This window comes from Rutilus rutilus (assembly GCF_951802725.1).
Source record: "Rutilus rutilus genome assembly, chromosome: 25".
Classification (NCBI taxonomy): Eukaryota; Metazoa; Chordata; class Actinopteri; order Cypriniformes; family Leuciscidae; genus Rutilus; species Rutilus rutilus.
In genome coordinates this window covers 11,461,634-11,484,328 of record NC_140229.1, presented here as the reverse complement: position 1 = coordinate 11,484,328, position 22,695 = coordinate 11,461,634, and the positions used below count along the sequence as shown (strand labels likewise).

Sequence of the window (22,695 nt, the reverse complement as noted above, 5' to 3'; positions counted from 1 at the left end):
GTGCTGTTCATTTTTTTTTTTTTTATGTATTTGTATTTATTCAAACCTTTCAAAATAACACAATAATGTTAATTAAATCTTAAATTAGTTTTCTGCACCACATTTCGAGCACTTGAGATGGTCCTTTTTTGTGACCAGCAGGTGGCAGTAAAGATCTGTGAGTGGCTGAAAGAATAAGTGTCCATTAATGTCATTCTAGAATAGTGAATTATGTATTATAAATACTACTTATAGGCCCTAAGTAGTGCATGTCAAAGTACCTGTCAAACATTTGAAGTAAAGTGCTTTTTGTAATTCTTAAAACATGCAATACTTTAGTTCAATTTGACCCTGATGCAGTGAATTATACCCCAAATCAGAAGACAGTATCGTGTTTTATTTAACATAATGTGTACTTGTTCTTTGTAAGTAAAGCTCTTTTATGGTGTTGCAAAGGTAGTTGGAGTGCTGGCTGGTCGAGCATGTGCTAAGAGAATCAATAATTCAAACGCAAAGTCTAATTTCCCTGCTTAGCCTGTCATATGAGATGAGTTTCTCCCTCGGCCAGGAAACAAAAACACTCCCAATGGAGGTTGCTACACTTTATCTAACCCCAAACATTTATTATTTGCTTTACTGATCGATTTCTCTGGTTTAAAAATATTGGATGATGACTAAAATATATTGATTTCAGCTTGTTCACAACACCTTTATGTCATGGGTATTCAATTAATCCTTGTGGTTTTTCCTTCAAATCTTTATAAAATCATTATTTAGCTTTTCATTACAGAACAGCTGATAACAGTTATTACTTGTGTTCTTAAAAATACCAAAGGTACAAAAGTCGTACATGAGAATTACATCTATGAGAACCTACTTAAAAAAATAGTACTGTTAAACTAATTCAATGTAAATCAGACAGAAACTGATTTACAGTTAAGAAAATTGTGTGTGTATGATGTAAATATGTTGTATATATTTTTTCTTAATGGTTATATATAGTATTATATACACTCACCTAAAGGATTATTAGGAACACCTGTTCAATTTCTCATTAATGCAATTATCTAATCAACCAATCACATGGCAGTTGCTTCAATGCATTTAGGGGTGTGGTCCTGGTCAAGACAATCTCCTGAACTCCAAACTGAATGTCAGAATGGGAAAGAAAGGTGATTTAAGCAATTTTGTGCGTGGCATGGTTGTTGGTGCCAGACGGGCCGGTCTGAGTATTTCACAATCTGCTCAGTTACTGGGATTTTCACGCACAACCATTTCTAGGGTTTACAAAGAATGGTGTGAAAAGGGAAAAACATCCAGTATGCGGCAGTCCTGTGGGCGAAAATGCCTTGTTGATGCTAGAGGTCAGAGGAGAATGGGCCGACTGATTCAAGCTGATAGAAGAGCAACTTTGACTGAAATAACCACTCGTTACAACCGAGGTATGCAGCAAAGCATTTGTGAAGCCACAACACGCACAACCTTGAGGCGGATGGGCTACAACAGTAGAAGACCCCACCGGGTACCACTCATCTCCACTACAAATAAGAGGCTACAATTTGCACAAGCTCACCAAAATTGGACAGTTGAAGACTGGAAAAATGTTGCCTGGTCTGATGAGTCTCGATTTCTGTTGAGACATTCACATGGTAGAGTCAGAATTTGGCGTAAACAGAATGAGAACATGGATCCATCATGCCTTGTTACCACTGTGCAGGCTGGTGGTGGTGGTGTAATGGTGTGGGGGATGTTTTCTTGGCACACTTTAGGCCCCTTAGTGCCAATTGGGCATCGTTTAAATGCCACGGCCTACCTGAGCATTGTTTCTGACCATGTCCATCCCTTTATGACCACCATGTACCCATCCTCTGATGGCTACTTCCAGCAGGATAATGCACCATGTCACAAAGCTCGAATCATTTCAAATTGGTTTCTTGAACATGACAATGAGTTCACTGTACTAAAATGGCCCCCACAGTCACCAGATCTCAACCCAATAGAGCATCTTTGGGATGTGGTGGAACGGGAGCTTCGTGCCCTGGATGTGCATCCCACAAATCTCCATCAACTGCAAGATGCTATCCTATCAATATGGGCCAACATTTCTAAAGAATTCTTTCAGCACCTTGTTGAATCAATGCCACGTAGAATTAAGGCAGTTCTGAAGGCGAAAGGGGGTCAAACACAGTATTAGTATGGTGTTCCTAATAATCCTTTAGGTGAGTGTATATTTATATATAAACAAAACCTTTTATGTTAGATGCGATTAATCATGATTAATCGATTTGACAGCAATGATATATGTGTGTCTGTGTGTATACTGTATATGGATAGAGAAAGAGAGAGACATCATAATTTTTCTTAAATGTCCATCAGTTTCATCAGATTTAAACCTTTATTAGATTTTGATGTAGGTTCTATTATATTATATTATAGAATAATAATCAAAATAATAATTATTCACAAATAAAATAAAGTTAAATAAACAAGTCACTATACAAATGATTCATGTTCCCTATATAATTTTAAACAATGACGATAAAAAAAGGAAGCCAATTGCCAATTAAAATCCATAATCCTCATGATTTTTCATGCTTATCTCCTGGTTGTTTATGGGTGAGCTATGTGTGGTCATAAATGATGATGATACACCTTAATCACACTGCAGCTCATGTTCACGTCATTATCTGTTCTGTTTGCTTGTCTGGGAGCTGTGAGATGATTGTGGCTCTTAATGTGTTCTTGTGTGTAAACCGTGTGACTAACAGCACTGACCTTTGGTCTGACTGAGCTTTTACAGCTCTGAATTGGTCAGTTTTGCCTTGGGAATGGCCAATAGGACATGCTTTTGATGTGTTTGAGTCTTTTTTAATAGTCGTTTATAGAATAAAAACGACCCTCTGTGTCAGGGCGTGTTATATTGTAGTTTAAACATCTGTTTATTCTATCCCATACACCCCAGCTCACCCAGTTCTTTGAATTTTGTCTGGATGCAGTTTGCCTGAGGTGCTCGAGCGCGTTTAAGATATTAGCTTTGACTGCAAAACCACATGATCGTGTCCGAGTGGCCCAGGGTGTAATCACAGAACTGAGCTCATCCGCCCCTAATAATCCAGCAGTCCGACTGCATCCTCCTCAGCCCTGTTTCCATGGCAACATGCCATCCTAAAGAAACAGGAGTGAGGAGGTATTCACCTCCGAGGGCTGAGGTCGCTGTACCGCCGTGACAAGCCCCACTCCCTGTCCTGTTGCATTATCATTTCAAGAGATATAAAGGAAATGCACAACATTAGTGCTGCTGTCCCGTCTTACAGAACAACACTAGAGCAGCCTGAGTGTGTTTTTATTGGTCTTCGGTCTTTTAAAGAGTTAAATGAAACTTGGAAAGTCAACCTGGGTAACAGATACCATGTGGCATGAACTGTGACTTCAGTCATAGTCATATATTAACCATAATGAATTACTGATCTGTGAACATTATATAATGTTTTGATAATGACTTGGTAGTGAAAGGGAAACAAAGTGAAAGTAATAAAGTGTTACCCATATTAGTATTTAAAAACACAATAAACATACTTATAATCATACATTAAATGGTCTCATAATTAAATCTATCTATCTATCTATCTATCTATCTGAAAAATTATTTTTGCAGAATTCACCTGTAACAGAAGCGATGACGTGTCTGTGCACGCAGGGGGCGTTGCGCGCGAGTGCAGGTGCATTCATCTCGGACTGAACTATACTCCTAGTGTTCACCGCACTCTCGTTGGCTGTGTAGTGCGTAGAGAAACTCCCGCACTCTCTGAGAGAATTTACTGGGATATTCGCCGCGAAACAAACGGACACTTGTTCGGTCTCATACCATTGAATTCTAAGGAGTCAAATATGATTTCTAGCTAGGATGATGTAGTAGCGTCGGTCTTCTCACGGTGAACATCGCTGGTTCTGAGGAGAACACACAGTTTTAGGACACTTGAAAGAGCCCTAGTTCTTTGATTAGTTTGTAGATAACTGTTATCTACTTCACGCGCAGCAGTGTTAATACGGACGAGCGCGCGCAGAGCGGACACTCTTCACATGCTGAGCCATGGAGACGCTAACTGCAGCGAAACTTCACACCTGCCTGTCAATATTCACATTTCTCTGCTGTATTTCAGGTAGGCTGCTTCTAAACCACTATATTAACCATTTCTGTGTGCGTTGGTTATGTAACGTTAAATACTTAATGTTTTCACGAACTGGGTAACGTTAGTTTGGTTTCATTCAAGCTGTTACCAGAGTCTAACGATTAAAAAACAAAACAACTAACGTTATAAGTCAACACTACAAGTCAACAGTATGACTAATATATTCTGTATATATTTATATTGTTATAAAAAATTCATGTAGCCTATAAAAGCCGATTTCTTGCTTTTGTTGGCTGTCTCCAGTCCATATGTAGGCTAATTTAAGCCATAAACTCGGTTTCACACAGAATCAGAAAATTGATCGGCAATGTATTTTGTTATTTAAGGCACCTGCTAGTTAAACTACATATTTAAACAATGTTTATGTATTATTTCATTTATAATTGTGTGTGTGTGTGTGTGTGTGTGTGTGTGTGTGTGTGTGTGTGTGTGTGTGTGTGTATGTGTGCGTGCCTACTTATTTTGGTGACAAATTTGTACCCAGAAGTCACCAAAATCTCCCAAAACCTCCCTTTAGCGACACCCTCATTTGTAAATCTGCTATAAAAATTAAGTAATTAAAGTTTTTTTAAAAAATGTAAATATGCTGAAAGTTTTGTGTGATGGGTAGGTATAGGGGTATAGGGTTAGTGTAAGGGGATAGAATATAGGCTACATTTAAGTACAGTATAAAAACCATTACGTTTATGGAATGTCCTTATTTAACTTAGATATCTAAGTAAATGTGTGTCTGTGTATTGTAATATTAATATAACATGTAATTAATATAGGCCTAATTTAAAATTTTCTTATTATTTTTCTTATTTTGTTATCCTTGTTTAGTCTTTTTCCTCCTACTTGGTAAACTAGGTTAGTAAATGAACGTAACACATATTACCGGGTGTCGCGCATTAGTAAAGATAAACCCTTGAGTCGCATGCCCTTATAAAACACTGTTATCTAAACATTTCCATGAGTAGGCTAGTTTCATCCTGGGTGTGGTCATCTGCTGCTTACGGAATCATTTGACAAGCTGCTTTTCTGGGCAATAGTGTCATTTTCCTTGAATTATTCTATGTGTGAAGTATAAACAATTGACATTGTTTGGCTCTGAGTGCTGTAGTAATACTGTAGCAGTTTTAAGGAACAGGATCTGACTTATGGGAGTACTGAGATAACTTATTGTTTTCTCATGCAAACATGCACATGAGCAACACATTTTGCAGGTGCGTCCTTTTCTCTCCAGTGCCTGGAAATGAGGGAAGTGGGTGAAAATGAAATGGGTTACCAGCTCTGTATTTCCTTGACTTGATTAGGTACAAAAAAAAATGGACAGACCTTGCAGTGATGATGGTGGCAAGGCGAGTGAGAAATAGTGAAATGACTTGTATACTAATTGTCTGTAATACTGTAACCGCAGGAAAAGTTTGAACCGAATGTGAAATCTAGAGCTGCGGGTCTCACGTTTGTAGTGCAAACCAAGGATTTACTAAACCCGCTGGAATGAAATAGCTCAGAAAAATTCCATCGCCGGTTTCTGTGTTAAGCCCAGGTGGCAGGGATAAAATTAGTTCAGAAGAACATCATAAGTTACTGTAATCCTGCATTGCTTTGGTAGCGTGTACAAGTCAAAGCTTGGCTTTTGGTTAAAGCTCTTGTTGGCCTTTTGGCAACACTGGTAAGAACAAAGTAATTTCAGGGGTAATTCAAAAGGTTTTGTTTGTCCTGTCTTTATATTTAGATATAGAAGAACAAAGCAACAACTCCAAGTTCCAACAGAAACGACTGCTGCTCTAGAACCTAACTGAAAACTTTGATGATTTAAAGTGTCCGAAAAAGTATTTGGCCACACTTAAAATGTCTGAATGTCTTTGCATCAGATTGCAAAATATCATATTAAGTGGTAGGCTATTTCTTTGAAAAAGGAATGCACAAGCAACAACAACAACCAAAAAACTATCTGTTAAATAAATAAAAAAGATTTTCATGTTCAAAATGTTACAAGAATAGATTTATTGTTTAAAATTAAGACAAAACGTATTTGGACACTTTAATGTCCATAATTAATGCGATCATCTACACCTGTATGAAATGTAGAGGGACTGACTTCATAAATCCACTAAAACTCACTTTAAGAAATAATTTTTTATATTTGAAAGTATCAGAAAAGTTGTTTCTGAGAAATGCTTTTGCATCATTTGTTTGCAAATGCCATTTGGTTTGATATTTTTTTCTAATGCAATTTCATTCATACATTAAAGTGTGACTTAAGTGTCCAAACACATTTTTCATTTTTACCATGTTTGTTAGGGTTTGTGTTGTGCATCAGGATGTCCCATATACGGAAGCGAGAGGAGTCCCTCTCTCAGTGCTGTGTCCCCAGAGGAACGTGCTCAGTGCGGTCTGGGGTCATGAGAAAACTAGTGGGCGACTTTCCCAACTCTCTTCTTGGCCTATTGACATTCTTGGAAATACACTTACACACATGCGTAATGGCATCATAAACCCATTTTTAAAAAGACATGCCACATCCTATTGGAGAAGTGGTTTCACTTTATTTTGATGGTCCCTTTAACACATTCTGTTGACTATAAGCAATGTTGCACCTACATGTCTTCTAACTCTCATTAGAGTGTTAGTATTAGTAGACTGGTAGGGTTAGGGTTAGAATAAGCTGACATGTAGTTGCAAAGTTACTTATAGTCAACAGAATGTTCAAAAGGGACCATCAAAATAAAATGTTTTTACATCACATAGCTTGTACAGTGATGATGTTGTAGAACAGTTGTACTTATTTAAAGGTATAGCGGAGGATTTTTTACTTCCGGGTGGATCACCTATACTATTGGTCCTCCTAATTGTCAATCATTCTGGTGAATCAATCAAACTTATTCAAAAAGTGGAGAGGGCGGGTCTTATCTAAAATTCGGAAAGATCCTCCACTATACCTTTAAAGTAACTGCACCCACATAACACAATTTGTCCTTTGATGTGCCATTGTGTTCACAAAGCACGATAAAGTAAGAATAAACATTCCACTATTACACACATAAATCTAGTTCACTATGTTCAGTATAGAACCACTAGCCTAAATCATTATTAAGAAAAATAATTAAATCAATATATTTGAGTGAATTATTATAATTATTGTTATTTATTAAATTTGGATAAGATCATATAGTCCTAGTGCAGCTCAGAACACCAACGTGTGTCTGTCCATTTATCATTCAATTTAGCTTGATGGGGTGTTGTGGCAGGCTGTCGGGCCGATGTATCAGTTTAGCACTGAACTCATGCAGGGTGACGGTGTGTTGATGCTTTTACTCTGCTCTCTGTCTGGTCTAACAGGAATCTGTGTAACAATTCATGACTTGAGACACTGAGGTCATACGCAGAGACTCCTTCCTGTCATCTCTCAGACACAGATTCTCACTCATATAAAAATAATATCTTAGTGAGAGAAACAGAGTGTGATGCATTTTAGAGCCAACACCTAGGCCTATGTCTTATTCACTAGCAACCAGTCCAGTTTAACCAAGCCATGCATATTTAAATTAAGGCAAATTGCAATTTTTTGGAGTATCTTTGCACCATTTCCTAATTTGCATAATTCCTTTAGAGAACGTTGAAACAACACAGACAAGCGCGTGCAAATGAATGTCAGCTAGTGCAATTCATTCTTGAAGTTCCATTGTGTCTTGTAAAGAAGACTTGCAAATCTTTATATGAAACCAATTAATTTAAATATTATTCATATTGGAAATTGCTTTCCTATTACCATCACAATATTGATTGTCCTTACCTTGCATTTAGCATCTTCACCCTTGCTTTTGAAATTTTGAATTTCTTTTGATAACTTAGCATCAAAACTATTGACATGAAACTAAATGAATCCTGAAAATCCAGTTAATGCAACTCAGGCGAAGAGTAATCTTAGTGAGCTAACTGAGCGCCTGTAGAGGAAGTGACAGAGTAATTACCACTGCTGAAATCCAGTGTAATCTCATATGGCCGGTCAGGAATCATCCAGTCCTGAAATGCAGTGACAGCAACTCTTTTTTTGTGTCTGCCAGATCATTCCTTTGTACCTGGAGTTCTCTGTTTGCACTGTCAGTTTTAACTTAAAACATTGACCTAATAGGGTAGCATCTAAAATCGTATTCTAGTGAAAAATATTATTTATATTGTATTATCATACAATATACCTAGGTCAGTGGCTCCCAAACCTGTCCTGGAGTACCCCCAACACTGCACGTTTTCTTTGTCTCCCTACTTAAACACACCTGATTCAGCTCATCAGCTCATTAACCTATGTGATAATGAGCTGATGAGTTGAATCAGGTGTGTTTGATTAGGGAGACAAAGAAAACTTCCCTCCGTCTCGTTCACTCGGATGTACGTCATTGCGAGTGCCCACTACTAGCGTAAACTGCAATGGGCTGAACTGGAACGTCCTAAGCCCTTGATCACTTGGAATCAGCTGTGGAGTTGATTTATTATTTACTTTTTTTTTTTCCTTTAAGAATTTGTTTAATGCAGCATCCAAATGTTTATGTGTGTTTGGGTTGTTTTAAACAAAAAATATATAATATATAATTCATATATCATAGAGTTGTCTGTTGTGGTGGTGATTAGATGAGATATGTGGTGACGTCACAATCGTACTGCATTGTGGGACATATAGGTGCCTAAAGTGTACATTTGAAGCAGACTCGCTCCCTCGGTCAAAATCGAGGGAACGAGGGTCTGTCCATATAAACTTCCCTCGTCCACTTCACGAAGTGGAACGCACTTCAAAATGGCGGCAGGGATTACCCCAAGGGGAAGTGCTTAGGGAAGTTTGCAAGTGCGTGTCTAAAAGTGGACTGGAACGCAGCACAGGACAGGTTTGGGAGCCACTGACCTAGGATACAGTTAATTTTTTTTTTTTTTTTTTTTTTTTTTTATGTTGTGAGAATTGTTCTTTTGGCTGCACAAGCAGAAGCCTTGCCAAAACCTTGTGTGCAGCATCCTAACCGTCACTTGGAACGCTCTACAGCAGCTCCATGCAGTACACAAATAGTGCATACTGAATAGCGCATGAGAGTAGTGCTTTCGGTATTGAGATTTAAAAAAATGCATTTTGAGCGCTGTTGAACGGATTCTTAAACACCTCTGTTTGGTCATTGTGTTCACGCTCTCACCATATATGTCTGTGATATGTCGGCGGCAGCAAGCTTTATGTGAACGCTTAAGTGCATTATTATGGTTTAGGCCTAGTATTTTTCTGTAATGTAAAACAATGTTAGCAATGTTACATTCTTTCTCAGCCCTGAAACTCAAACCAATTTCTGATGCCTAATTAAATGAATATCATTAATGTTTGACTAGTTGACTAATGGCTTAAAGGGATAGTTCGGCCAAAAATGATATTTAACCCATGATTTACTCACCCTCAAGCCGTTCGAGATGTATATGTCAATCTTTTTTCAGACGAACACATTTTCAGTTATTTTAGAAAATGTCTTAGATCTTTCAGTGGTTATAATGTGAAGCTATGGGGTCCACCTCCTTCAAGTCCCAAAATGTGCATGCATCCTTCACAAAAGTAATCCATCCGGCTCCAGGGGGATAAACGAAGGCCTTCTGAGGGTAATCCGTGCGGTTTTGTCGTAAAAATATACATATTTAAAACTTTATAAACTAAAATAACTGGCTTCCGGTAGCGGTCGACGCGCGTTCACGGAGATGGATGCTGGCGTATGGCGTAGGATGTAGCGTAGGAAGCGTCGTGACGTAGAGCGAATGTAGAGTTTTGTTTTGCTCTGCTCTCTGGCTGCGCTGTCACGTTCGTTCTACGTCACGACGCTTCCTACGCTACGTCCTATACGTCATACGCCAGCATCCATCTCCGTGAACGCGCGTCGACCATAGCTTCACATTATAACCACTGAAAGATCTAAGACATTTTCTAAAATAACTGAAGATGTGTTCGTCTGAAAAAAGATTGACATATAGGCTACATCTCGAACGGCTTGAGGGTGAGTAAATCATGGGTTAAATATCATTTTTGGCCGAATTATCCCAAGTTTAAGTGATCGACAACTAGTCGACTAAAAATCTTTAGTTGTGGGAAGCCATAGAGACTGCAGATTGAGTGATCAAATGATTTCAAAAGAGTTTGCTGTTTGCATGTTGTTAGAGTATCACACTTAGGGATACACGATATATCAGCCACCATATCGGTATTGGCCAATATATGTTAATTTTTTAATGTTATCGTTATCGACCCGATAAGAAAATTTGGCCGATGTATTAAAGCCGATAAATAATGTATTATTTCCTTTAGCTGAGCCTCTTCAGATGCACTTTTTTTCACCATGATGTTTCTGAATTGCTTAAAATATGATGAATCACTTCAAAAAGCAAAGCACTGTTAAGTGCAACATGCAAATCTGTCATATAGGCTACATAAAATTATAATGAGAACATAATTATAATTGTGTGCTTGGGACATGGCTTTTAATGTTGAGACTTTTGTTTTTGTTCTCAGGTTCTGTCGGCTTTCAAATATAAAGTATTATCGGTTATCGGTATCGGCCCAAAATGTTCATATCGGTGCATCCCTAATCACACTGTTAGCTTAACAAGTAAAATATTGGGTAAAACAGTCCATATAAAATACACTGAACTGATTTAATTTATACTTCTCGGTAATGAAAAGATAATTATAATTTTTCTTGTTTCATTTACCATCTTGGATTTATTCTTCACAGAGCGTATTGCAATGCACTCTGGGATTGGCTTTACTCTAAATATCTGTCTGTCTAGCCAAGACCATGAGAAAAAAAAAAGATGTTGTTTATTATGGAGAGAGAGAGACAGAGGAAGAAGTTAGAGAAGAAATCAGAAGTAAGCTGTCACTGAGGTTATGCCCACCTGTCATCCCATCAGCCATTAGAGGACAGAAAGCGATACTTTACCGCTCATCAGCACAATTTCAGCTCCTGCGGCAGGGCAAAGCCTCAACCTCATTGCTGTAAGAGAAAAAAAACACCCTGCACACAGTCATTTATAACCCTTGAGAACAGTCATCTTCACATATAATTACACACTCGCTCTTCAGACATGAACTGAAGGGTCCTGAACTGGTGTTTACATTCTGGTGACTATAACAATAATTTTGGCGCAGCTCTCATTATAAGCCGTAATTATAGACTCTCAGAGGGAGTGTTAGAATCACTGGCACACACCAGTGTTTTGGAGTGCTAAGACTTCATTATGTTAATGACAGCTCAGAGGTAAAGACCCTCTGTCTCGCTGGTTTTATCCTCCCATCGGGCTTTCACAGACAAGACGCGTACACTGTCAGAGCTGTTTCACAATCCTAACTAAGATGAACAATGATTTAATTAGCATTTTAATTCTCCATTCCACTTCATGTGGTTTCCATCTCCATTCCATGATTTACAGGAAAGATGTTGCTCTAATTTAATCAAGGGTGCCAGGAGAATGGGTTGTTCCTGAATAACACATTTAGTTTAGTCCAATGTGAGGTCCAAGAATCCAAAGCAAACAAAAAAATTTTTTTTTTGGCCTCTAAAGTTGCAGTGACCGAATGGCCATTGCCCCACACATGTAGTAATAGCTTAAATAGGGGGGATTGATCAAGGGGCCAAGCCTCAGGCACTGACCTCTTGTTTCATGCACTTTCATTAGGGGTGTTAAGGGTTAAATGCTCCAAAATGAGCGTACTATGTTTAGATCTAAACCTTATTGTTTAGCAGCCACACATCTTGTGCCAAGTCTGAGCAAACACAAAGGGAAATGAAGAAAATTTGCTTGGTTGTCGGGCAGCCATCATGAATTTCATCAAAACACTCACTTAATGCATATGCTAACCTGCAGTTTTATGGTGGGAAAATGTCTTCAATAAAGAGACCAACTGTAACATTTCAATTTGTTTATTGGTATTGTGATTAAATTTCAGGCCGTTGCTGCTCGACTCTCTGTGACCCTCATTGACATTTTGCGAGTGTGTTTCTTTCCTCATTAGTGACTGATCATTACTGTCATTGATTTTCTCCCTTAAATCCTTTAGTCATTAAGGTGGATCCTCTTTGACTCATTATGGAGTTATTTTTGGCTGTCATTTGCAGAAGTTGTATTGTTTCGGTTTGAAAATGTTGTTCGTATTCGTTCTATGTGCCTGTTAGGGCTGTAGGGCTGTTTCGAAACTATAGTAATTAATCATTTTTAATAAAAAATAATAATAATAATAAAAAAAAAATATATATATATATATATATATATTTATATTTATAAATAATTAATTAATTAAATAATTAATATGATAATTTAATAGACATAATAATATAACATTATATCTAACAAATAATATATCTAAAATTATTAAGACAGTAATGTATTTATTGTTGTAATGTAACTGCACTGTAAAAAAGGAATATTTTGTAAGTGTATATTAATCATTTTACTTTACTTTAAAATTACAATATTTATGTTTTTCTTATGGAGTGTGTCAGACTTTAGCCTGTTTTTTAAATTAAATTATAGCCTTGTGTGATTTTAGCACACAGTAAGCCATACCATGATTTGGATTTTAGTTTGGTTGCCAAAGCAACTGCGCAAAACACAATGTTACAGATATTTTGTTATTAGTATAAGTGTATGTAATATGTATAATATACATTATACAAATGTGTGTGTGTGTGTTTGTGTGAATGTATACACGTGTACATACATACACATTTCTTATTTACACTGTCTTTGCCTTGATTATAATAGCAGTTCTAGTGTGGTTGCAGCACTTGCATACTGTTAAGTGTTGCACCATCCAAATTGGAAGCGAGTGACACATCATCTAGTGATTCCACAGGTGATGTTCTTTTAGCACTGATTTTTTTTGAGCTACAGAGAAATGTGAAACACGAAACACTCATTTGTGGATCAGACTTCTTAAAACTCAGTTATTAGAAAAAGATGTTGTTACTGAAATGTCTAAAAAATAATTAAAAATCTCTTATTTGCCATTGCATTTATGTGCATTTCATATCTTAATTGTACAGTCTGCTGCCAATGCAAGACATAATACAGATATTTGAATGTGCCCCTGCTTTTATTTCTTGAAATCTAAGCATATAGACTATTTCTATGATCATTTATGATAATTTTATCCTCCTAAGAAAGCCCTGGGGTGATGCTGCATCTCTGCGGTATATATCGAGCTAATATCTCACACACTGCTGCTCCCATCAGCTACATCAAGCATGTAGATTTGAAGCAGGGTATGCATTAGTACATGCAGGGACACGCATGTCGTGTGTGTGTGTGCATTTGAGATGGCGTAGATAAATCTGCGCCCCAACATCATGTCTACGTTCAAAGTTGGATCTCTATTTCACACCTCATCGCAATGTGGAAACATCTTCTATCCCAGAATGCTTTGCCCAATTTTGAAGTCTTGCAGTCTGTGAATTACAGCATGCCTGAGGCCGTCAGTATTCCATGCAGTCCAAATTCTCAGATCTACTCCTGTCGATCCCCGCATTTTCAGTTAAGCCCAGGTTTTCGATTGTCACCCACCCGGCTTTGTATCAAATTGAATCTTTTTATTTCCCCTGTATGTTGTACCGTGGTTCTCTGAGCTCAGGCACAGATCATTTTCTCTCTGTTCTGCCACTGCAATCTCTGGAGTAATTTTTTTTTACACTTTATCTTTCGCCATCCATTTTGTTCCTAATTTATACAGGCAGCACTCCGTGCATCCCTCCATTCCCAGTTTGCTCTTGACATTTGTGGAAACACGTATGAAAATAATAACCCAGGGTCTCCCAACAGAGCGTCGCTTTCAAAAAACACATTAAAGCGAAATGAGAGAGTTGTCCTGTTCTCACTTTGTGCCCAATCCATTTCTGGCAGTCCCTGTCATTAGCCGTTCATTCCCACTCACCACTCAGAAATAATCAGTACAGGAGGTGCACCAAGGGAGTTCATCTTCTCCCCATCAGTGTAAAAATAGCCGGAGCTGTCGAGAGCAGGCCTGCTTTTCCCCTCCACTATCGATAATTCAGGCTCCTAATTACTGTGATACATAATTGAGCACTTGATGAAAACCTGTGAATGTTCATTTAAACAGTTTCACCTTCAAACCTGCTGCCTCTCACAACGACAGCCTTCGAGAGGTTCCGAATACTAATGAGATTGGGAATGATTGAGAGTGAAGCATTTGTCTTTGAAGGTAAAAATACCAATCTACACACATTGTTCAGGAATGGTTTGAGGAACATGATGAAGAGTTCAAGGTGTTGCCCCGTTCTCCAAATTCCCCAGATCTCAATCCAATTGAGCATCTACATGTGGGATGTGCTGGACCAACAAGTTTGGTTCCACCTTGTAAACCTACAGAAGGACTTGAAGGACCTGCTGCTAATGTCTTGGTCCCAGTTGCCACAGGACACATTCAGGGGTCTTTTAGAGTCCATACCTCGGTGGGTCAGAGCTGTTTGGAAGCATGCGGAGGACCAACAGCATATTAGGCAGGTGGTCATAATGTTTTGGATCATCAGTGAAAATGATGTATCAGCTTATCTGGACTGCAGCTATCCATTTTAAGTTACACAATAGCCAGATGCTGATAACTGCAAAATTAATTATGAATTTTGATTATGTTCATTACAGTCAAGAGGTCTAGTATAAAATTAAAACTGAATGCTGGCAGTCTTTTGGGGACAAATATTCTCAGGGGTCAGTGGGCAATTGAAAGAAGACTCTTTCTAGGATAAATGGACGTGTTGTAATACATCGAGCAGAGGATGTGAGGAAACACCAGCAGGCAATGACTGGATCAGAGAGTATTGAAGTGAGGTGCCTATTAAAAACAGAAAGACTCTGAGCGCCAGATTTGACTGTTTAATCGAGCCTGCGAGGATTAGGGTTGGATTATTCAGGCATTGCGAAGAATCAGCAAATTAGCTAGTGGGTTTAATCCGAGAGTAGGACACGCACAGAATAAGCAAAGATACTGTTTGTGTGTGTGTGTGTGTGTGTGTGTGTGTGGAGGGAATATTCAATGAAACGCGTTTGACTAGCTGATATGAGATATTTGAAAAACAGTACTATTTTGTGACTTGTTTTTATATAATGTGAAGCAGCTGTTGTGTCCTTTATTTCACTTGTCATTGATAAGAATATCTTATCTTTTGGTTTGCCTGCATCTCAAGTTACTAATGTAAAGAGAAAATCCGAATGAGAAATTCCTTTATTGGTTAAGTATTAAAGGTCTTTACATTTCAGAAAACGGAGCTTTCTTTAACTTGAGATTAGCGTAAATGCAGGCTCAAGGTATTTACCATCAAAGCCAAGGTATCCTTTGCTTTTCCAAATCACCTTACTCAATATTACATCTTGTGCAGGTTGATAACTTGGAGGTGACATTGAAATCATTCTTCAAAGCTTTATAAAGACATGGTAGATTTGAAATGCACAGTTGCAGAGGATTACTACGCCGCCTGAGGATTGTGTGCACGGTAGTACTTTGCGTCTCACACATTTTAGCTTTACTGGAAATTGATATCATTTTTGGAAACACTGTGCATGGTTTTCCGGGATACACCTTCAGATTCACATTGTTCAGCATTCAGCTATCGCAAATTAACTTGGAGATAAATTTTCACATTTTTCTTTTGAAGCTTGAATGTTTTGGCTGTGAATGATAGTTGCAGCTCTGTGAGTGATACAGCTGTCAAACCTGCACGCAGGCGATAAGTTGCGCGCCCATGAAGGAAGGTTGTCCCTCGAGTGAGGTTTCTATTTCTGGTGACAGAATTAAGGTAAATCTCATGACATTTAATTCTCATGACTGACTGAGCAGAGAACATCTGCAAGAAGTCTTAAAATGGAACATCTTAAGAATTATTTATTAATACAGCAAAGCTGAGTTTGGAACTTTCTTACTGAAGTTATTGGGGCACGGCACGTACGCAAGTTTGTCCTGGGTTGTCTGATCAAATTGTCAGAATCACAGATGAGAGAGAGTGAGCGAAAAGACTGTGGCGATCACCTTACGTTTAGTCACTGTGGTTCAGATAGCAGCACTCTCAGCTCTTTCACACGAGGCAAACCTCCTTAAAATCATAGCTTTAAAATCATAAAATTAACATTTGAAAACAAAAAGGATAGGAAAAGTATTACTATTAAGTCTGGCTGCAGTCTTGTTGCATGAATAGTTGTTTTTGTTTTTTTTGCCTTTTTTGCAATTAAAAAAATTATGCAATTCAACTATTGTTCATTGGCCAGTAATCCTAAAATACCCCAATATTAGTGGATTAATCGACAGGTTGATGTATGTATTTATCAACTGATATTTCATGGTATTTTGTGTTTTGGTATTCCATCTCTGTGTGTGCTGTATAACTCATTTTGTCACAATAGTGTTTAGCTGCTTGGCGTGCTGTTGAAAATTAATTTTAAAGTCTTTTAAAAGACAAGATGAAGGGCTGTTGTTCTCCTGGAACATCTCCCCAGAGAGAGACACACACACACACACACACACACACACACACACTGCACCACAGTACTGTCATAATTACTCTGCTACTGATTAAAGGCATGCACTATATGATTGGTCAAAGTGTTCGCCATGTGGACCCTTTAGCCTGGAAATAATAGTGCTTTTTTCAGCTTAGACTGATAATCCTAATAGGAAGAGGGTTTATGTGAGTGCTGATTGATTGACTAATCATAGTAAGTTCTAAACTCCTCTTTTTTTTTTCTTCTTTTTTTTAAAGTGTACTGCTAGTAATACAAAACAATTGTCTCTTAAGTAGCATTTCTACATTTTAATGTTTTAAATTTGAATGCTATTTGTCACAATAGTGTCGCTTTTTTTTTTCTCAGATGCCCTGATTTATGATTTGTTTCTGCGCTCGCCTCCATAAAAAGTAATTACATGAAGTACTAATTAGCATTTGCATTCGATGTGCATCATTGCAGTCCCATTAGTAGCAAGTTTGTTTACCAAAAGATAATCTGTTATATCATAATGCTTAAATCTCTGTGTAAATGTCTCATATGTAATTAAAAAGCCATATAGGTAGCCAATTTAATACTGGGTGGCTTATGTGGTTCTCTATAGTGAAATTGCATTTTTAATTTTAATTTTGTGGTCGAAGGTGTCTCACAAATAATCCAAAAGAACAAAGATATATAATTGATGTTTTTTTTTTTTTTTACATTTATTAAATGCCCTATACAGTTGTCTGGTGACCCATAGATTTTTGTATCCGCATAGTATAGGTATTTTCGAATACTAATGCCTTGTTGAGAGTTTTAGAGTTTAGTCTACCATATAGACCATTTCAAGGACGTAAGCATTAACAAACATGTTGGAATGCATGTCTGGTCCTGAAGCATTTCCGGTGGCGGCATTTTTTTAAATCACGGATGTGTGCAAACAAAGCGCGTACTTCGAGTCTAACACAAATGGAACTGTTAATGTATTTACAAAAACTGAAAATAAACAATGATGTGGAATTACTTTGAAGTGCAAACTTTTCACACAGAACATTAAACGTTCGTTTACCTGAAGTATCGTATCCAGATGACTATCATTACCTGGTTGATACTGCAAGAGATGCGGTAAAAGCATGTCGCAGTCTGGATGATTAACAATAACGTTCTTGGCGGAAAGGTTGGGAACATTTGATCAAAATATGTGGATGATATTTGTCTTGTTTTTGGTGAAGCTGAAGCAAGTCATTATGGTTTGTCGCTAAGGTGCTCGGTAAGGTTATTAGTTTACATTGCATTTGCATGGCTGGGTCAGTCTGTATCCATGCAAATGGTAAATTACATTTCTAACTGTGTGCTAGTAAACTATTTTCTATGTGCCATTATTACTATACGTTTCAAAATGTGTGTGCTTAGGTTTGTTGCTAGGTTTTGTTAGGTTAATAACCCTGTATTAATCCTTTTAGATAAAAGTAGATACTTGCAGATTAGTAAACATACAAACCGACTTTGTTTTTAGATTGATCCAAAACCAGTGGAAGACATTGACTTTTCCAAGCCAGTCAGACAAAGAGCACTTAAGAATAGAACATATAGATTATAGGTCCTTCAAGGTAAGGGAAACATTTGCAGAAACCTGATTAATGACAATATTTGCAAAATATGCGCACACACACACTGGCAAGAAAAAGTATGTGAACCCTTTGGAATGAACAGGTTTTCCTCTCACATTCGCATCAAGCGCCTCCCACCGATGTTTTGAATGGACTCGACAACTAACCGTAAACGTCCAAGGAACAAACAAAGACGTCACTTTCTTAAACCAATGTTGAAATGGTCTGTAGTGGCTAAAATATCTCTTTTAAAGGCTTGTATTACATTGAAGCCCTTTTATTCTGAGGAAAAGGGGTTTATATCTTGTAATTGTGTGGGAAACGGTTATCTTTAACGTTCTTTGCAAAATAACATTATGTGGTCTTAGTGTTTTCTTTTGAAATACAGGAAGGAAAAATGGAAAAGTAGAAGGAGGGTGGGAGAAAGAGGGAGAGGCGGGGAGAGAGAGCAATAAATTAAGGAAGAGACGGCATTTAGGCCTTTCCTTTTTCTGACTCTCCACTTCCTCTTCAACCGCCTGGCACTCCCTGATAAGCTCCAGCTTTTCCTCACCAGGCAATTCCACTGTTCCCAGATCACCTCGATAACGCCACCAAATAAATAAATACATTTCACTGTCCTCTGAGTAATTCAGAAATCACTGCAGTGACTCAACCTGAGATACGCAAACTTCTCCAACAAGAAAACGCTGTCAGTCTGAACGATTGTGGTTTAAAAGTTGACTTTCCCAGCGGTGGTATGTATAAAATGACTTTTATTTTTGGTTTTATATGAAAATAATTTTCAGTAAGTCATTCTGGAATTCAAACGGTTTTCCAAGCCTGTTTTGCAGAGTAAGATTTCCATCGTGATGGAAGAAGTCACAACAGATTATCACGGTCACTGTTTGGAAGGTCTGCAATCTAATCTGCAAAGTTTAAAGGGAAATGTGACTCTGTTACCCAGGCCTCCACCCATCCTTCCTGAAAATAGACCCCTGCTGAAAAAGAGGCTTGTAAAGGAACGCTTTGTTGGTATTCAGTAGCAGACGCTATTGTTTATTGTCCCTCGGGATGCGCTACAACAGAGTGTCGTTTTGCAGATGCATATTGAATGCGCTCTGTAGGTGAAGACCAGACATTAGTATTGCAGGAAAATATTCTTTGATTGCGTCCTGACAGTTCATCCGTTCATAGAAATAACAACAAGTGAAGCTTTTGCTCTTCATTCAACATGGCTTGAAGATCTTACAACTCTGATCTTCTTAACCTAACTAGCCTAGCTTCTTGAGACACTTGTTCATTGCTAATTCTGTCTGCCTTGTTTCAGATTGCTAATTTGCTTGACCATTTGTCTGGTCATTGCCTGTGTGGTGGTAATCTCAGATATTTGTGAAGGTTTTGCCTAAGGTATCTCACTTCCATTGCTTTGAAAGCTTGGATTGAGTGTAGAGCTGCTCACATCTTAAGACCGCTTTGAGCCGTGAGAAGATTAAAGGAGAGAGACGAGGCTTAGACACTGCTAGAGAAGTCCAGCCCAATCTCAGAAAGTGCAAAAGGAGGGTGTTGTGAGGGAGATGGAGGTGGTAGGACGTTCATAGACTTATCTCACCTCCAGTTAATCATCTTAAACAAAACAAACCTATCGAAGGTACTCACGTTTTATGGTTCTGCAAGATCACAAAGACATTAGCTGTGTCTGAAACCGCTCACTCGTTCACTCGTTCACTAATCCCTACATAGTGAATGGCAGTTGAGTGCACTACATCAGCAAAGAGTGAACGAAAATGAGTGAGCGAATTCGGACGCTGACATAATTATCACGCGCCAGAGAGCTCGGACAATTTCGTCATAAACATTACCTACCCATCTTTAATATTTCCTTTTTTGGCTGTATGAATTGTATGTAACAATTGTATGTACCGGTATGTATTTTTCACGTTTATTGCGTTATTTGATTAAAAAAAAAAAAAGATAATAAAAACACTTGCTTGTCAAATTTATTTACTTTTTACATTTATATGTGAAAATAAAAGAGAACAAAACACTACACAACACATTTGTTTATTCAAATATAGATATAACGGTATATAAATAAATAAATAATAATAAAAAACTGTCAAAAAAAAAAAAACATTTTACTTTTGCGGGGTTTCCAGTCAGTGTCCTTCAGCTTACTCCTGAGGTAAACCAGGCATAAAATGTACTCCATCCTGTTCGTTTTCATTCTGACGAAACTTTTTTGTTTCCGAAGAAAACGTTTTTTTTTTTAAAGTTGCCGCCTCCGTTGTTGCCGTCCGCCATATTTATTTTTCATTCGCGCTCTATCGCCTTATCTTGTTGGATTGTGGGAAATAGTGTCTCAGCAAGTGTACATCGGATGTACACTCGAATTCAGAGAGGATTGTGGGTAAAAGTATTGAACGAATGTAGGGAATGATGTCGTTCACTCAGAATTCGGACACCACTACAAAATGGCCGACACCCTAAATAGTGCACTATATAGTGGATAGGGAGCGATTTCAGACACAGCTATTGTGTCATTTCTTCAAGGTCAGTCTCTTAGGGGTGTCCAGATTTCGGACAGGCGGATTTTGAAGACAGATGGTGGGGCTCAGTGACCCCTGTCTGTCAGAGCAGATCAGAAACCAGCTTCACATTCTGTCGAAAGAGTTGATCTTTAAAAAATGTATTGAGCTGTAGAACTCATGGCTTCCATTCGTTCCAACATTCCATTCCTCAATTTCTCTGGTCATTATTTATAATTATGTTAAAAAATAAGAAGTCATATTGTCATGATTCCTGTCCTGTGTTCCCCTTGTCTTGTGTGGACTTGTGTTATTTCCTGTCCTGTGCCATGTTTTGTAGTCCTTTGTAGTTTTTCTTGTTTATTAGTCTCCCCAGGTGTTTCTGATTAACCACACCCCCTTGTTATCTTGTTTAGCTTGTTTGCCTGTGTATATTAACCTCTGTGCTTCAGTTGTTGTTTGTCGGTCGTTGCAGCTGTTTCCTGTCCTGAGTGCTGTGTTCTGTTTGTGCTATTAAAGTATGCTTGCATATGGATTCTCTCTCCGCTTCATTTCTGCCTCATCATAACACATATAATGTGAGCTAACGAAAAGATGTGAACAAAATGTCCTCTTAAAATTTGCTCAAAATTCATTCAAAATGTGTTTTCCATTTGATAAGACTGGCAGTAAATTTCGGAACTAACGCTTCTGTTAATCAGCTAAGTGATCCTATTTTTTTCTAATAGAATAATGTCAAAATGGCCAAATATCATCTGATTAATTCACCTGCTGCCCATCACTATAAATTATACAGTATCAATCGTTTTTGAAAGCCACATCCTTTTCACTCATACAGGATGGATTTCTAAAATGATTATTAGACTTTTCCATACAAATGTGTGAATTTTGATTTGGAAGGGTATTTTAAAAAGGCACTTACGTTTTTTTTTTTTATTATTATTATTATTATTTGAGAGGCCTTTGTTGATCTGTCTGGGTTTGATATTGGGCTACAGTCGTAATGTGGGCAGCAGAAGAATGTTTGCGTTCCCACTCATTTGTTATTCTGGTAGATAAATAGCAAACTGGTGTGGTGACATAAATGTCACTGATGGCTGTAGAATGTGGCTGGTGTGTGATATAGCATAGCATAGTATATTTTATTAATACAAAATACAGTTTTGACGGTAAAGATTATCTCTATATTTCTATTCACTCTCAATAAGGTGTGTGGTTCATTTTGGACCCTGCTTATCTTTTAGTGCATGTGTTTGGGGTGTGTGAGAGGGATTTCTGGAACGGACTGCCAGTTGGGATTTCTAGATCAGACAGATCATTAACCCTGAACAGTCAGCTGTCAGATCTTTGGCTTATCTTGCCATCTTCTTAATTCACAGATTAATTAGTTTATTTGTCACACCTTCATCTGAAAAGCTTTAGATTCTCTCATCTGTGTCATTATGAGAAACAGCCGTAGTTGATGGCCGATAAGCATTTTATATGCCTATAAACACTGTTAATTTTTTTTATCTTTTCCTCTTATGTTTCATTTTTCCATTTATTAACTATATTGGCATAAACTGAACATGATCCAACCTCACATGTAATTTCTGGGAATGCTTCTCAAATTCTCCCTGCGGCACAAACACCTTATTATATTCAATATTTACACTGGGAATTGAAGGAACAAACACTCATAAATTCAGCAATAATGGTCAAATCCAATAGCCAAGACGAGTCAGAGTTAATCGTCGGTCCAGTGAACAAACACGCAATCTCATGCAGTTACCCCAAATGAGAATTGCAAAGTGACTTGCTGTGTGGAGGCGTGAAGGAGATGACATGCCGAGGTGCAACCGTGAGGCATGTTCTGCTGCGTTTCTGTGCCTGCAGCAGTGTGTACTACACCGGTCCACCCTCTCTTAGCACTCATTCACA

General features: G+C 37.9%; 1 protein-coding gene across 1 annotated transcript in view; it reads left to right on the top strand.

Annotated features, from left to right (window-relative positions):
• Positions 1-3,925: 3,925 nt before the first annotated feature.
• esama (endothelial cell adhesion molecule a) overlaps positions 3,926-22,695 on the top strand; it is a 41,546-nt gene continuing 22,776 nt past the window's right edge. The window contains exon 1 of the mRNA XM_084400970.1: positions 3,926-4,139. Coding sequence (XP_084257096.1) covers positions 4,070-4,139 — 70 coding nt within the window. The 5' untranslated portion in view covers positions 3,926-4,069. The remainder of the gene's footprint in view (positions 4,140-22,695) is intronic.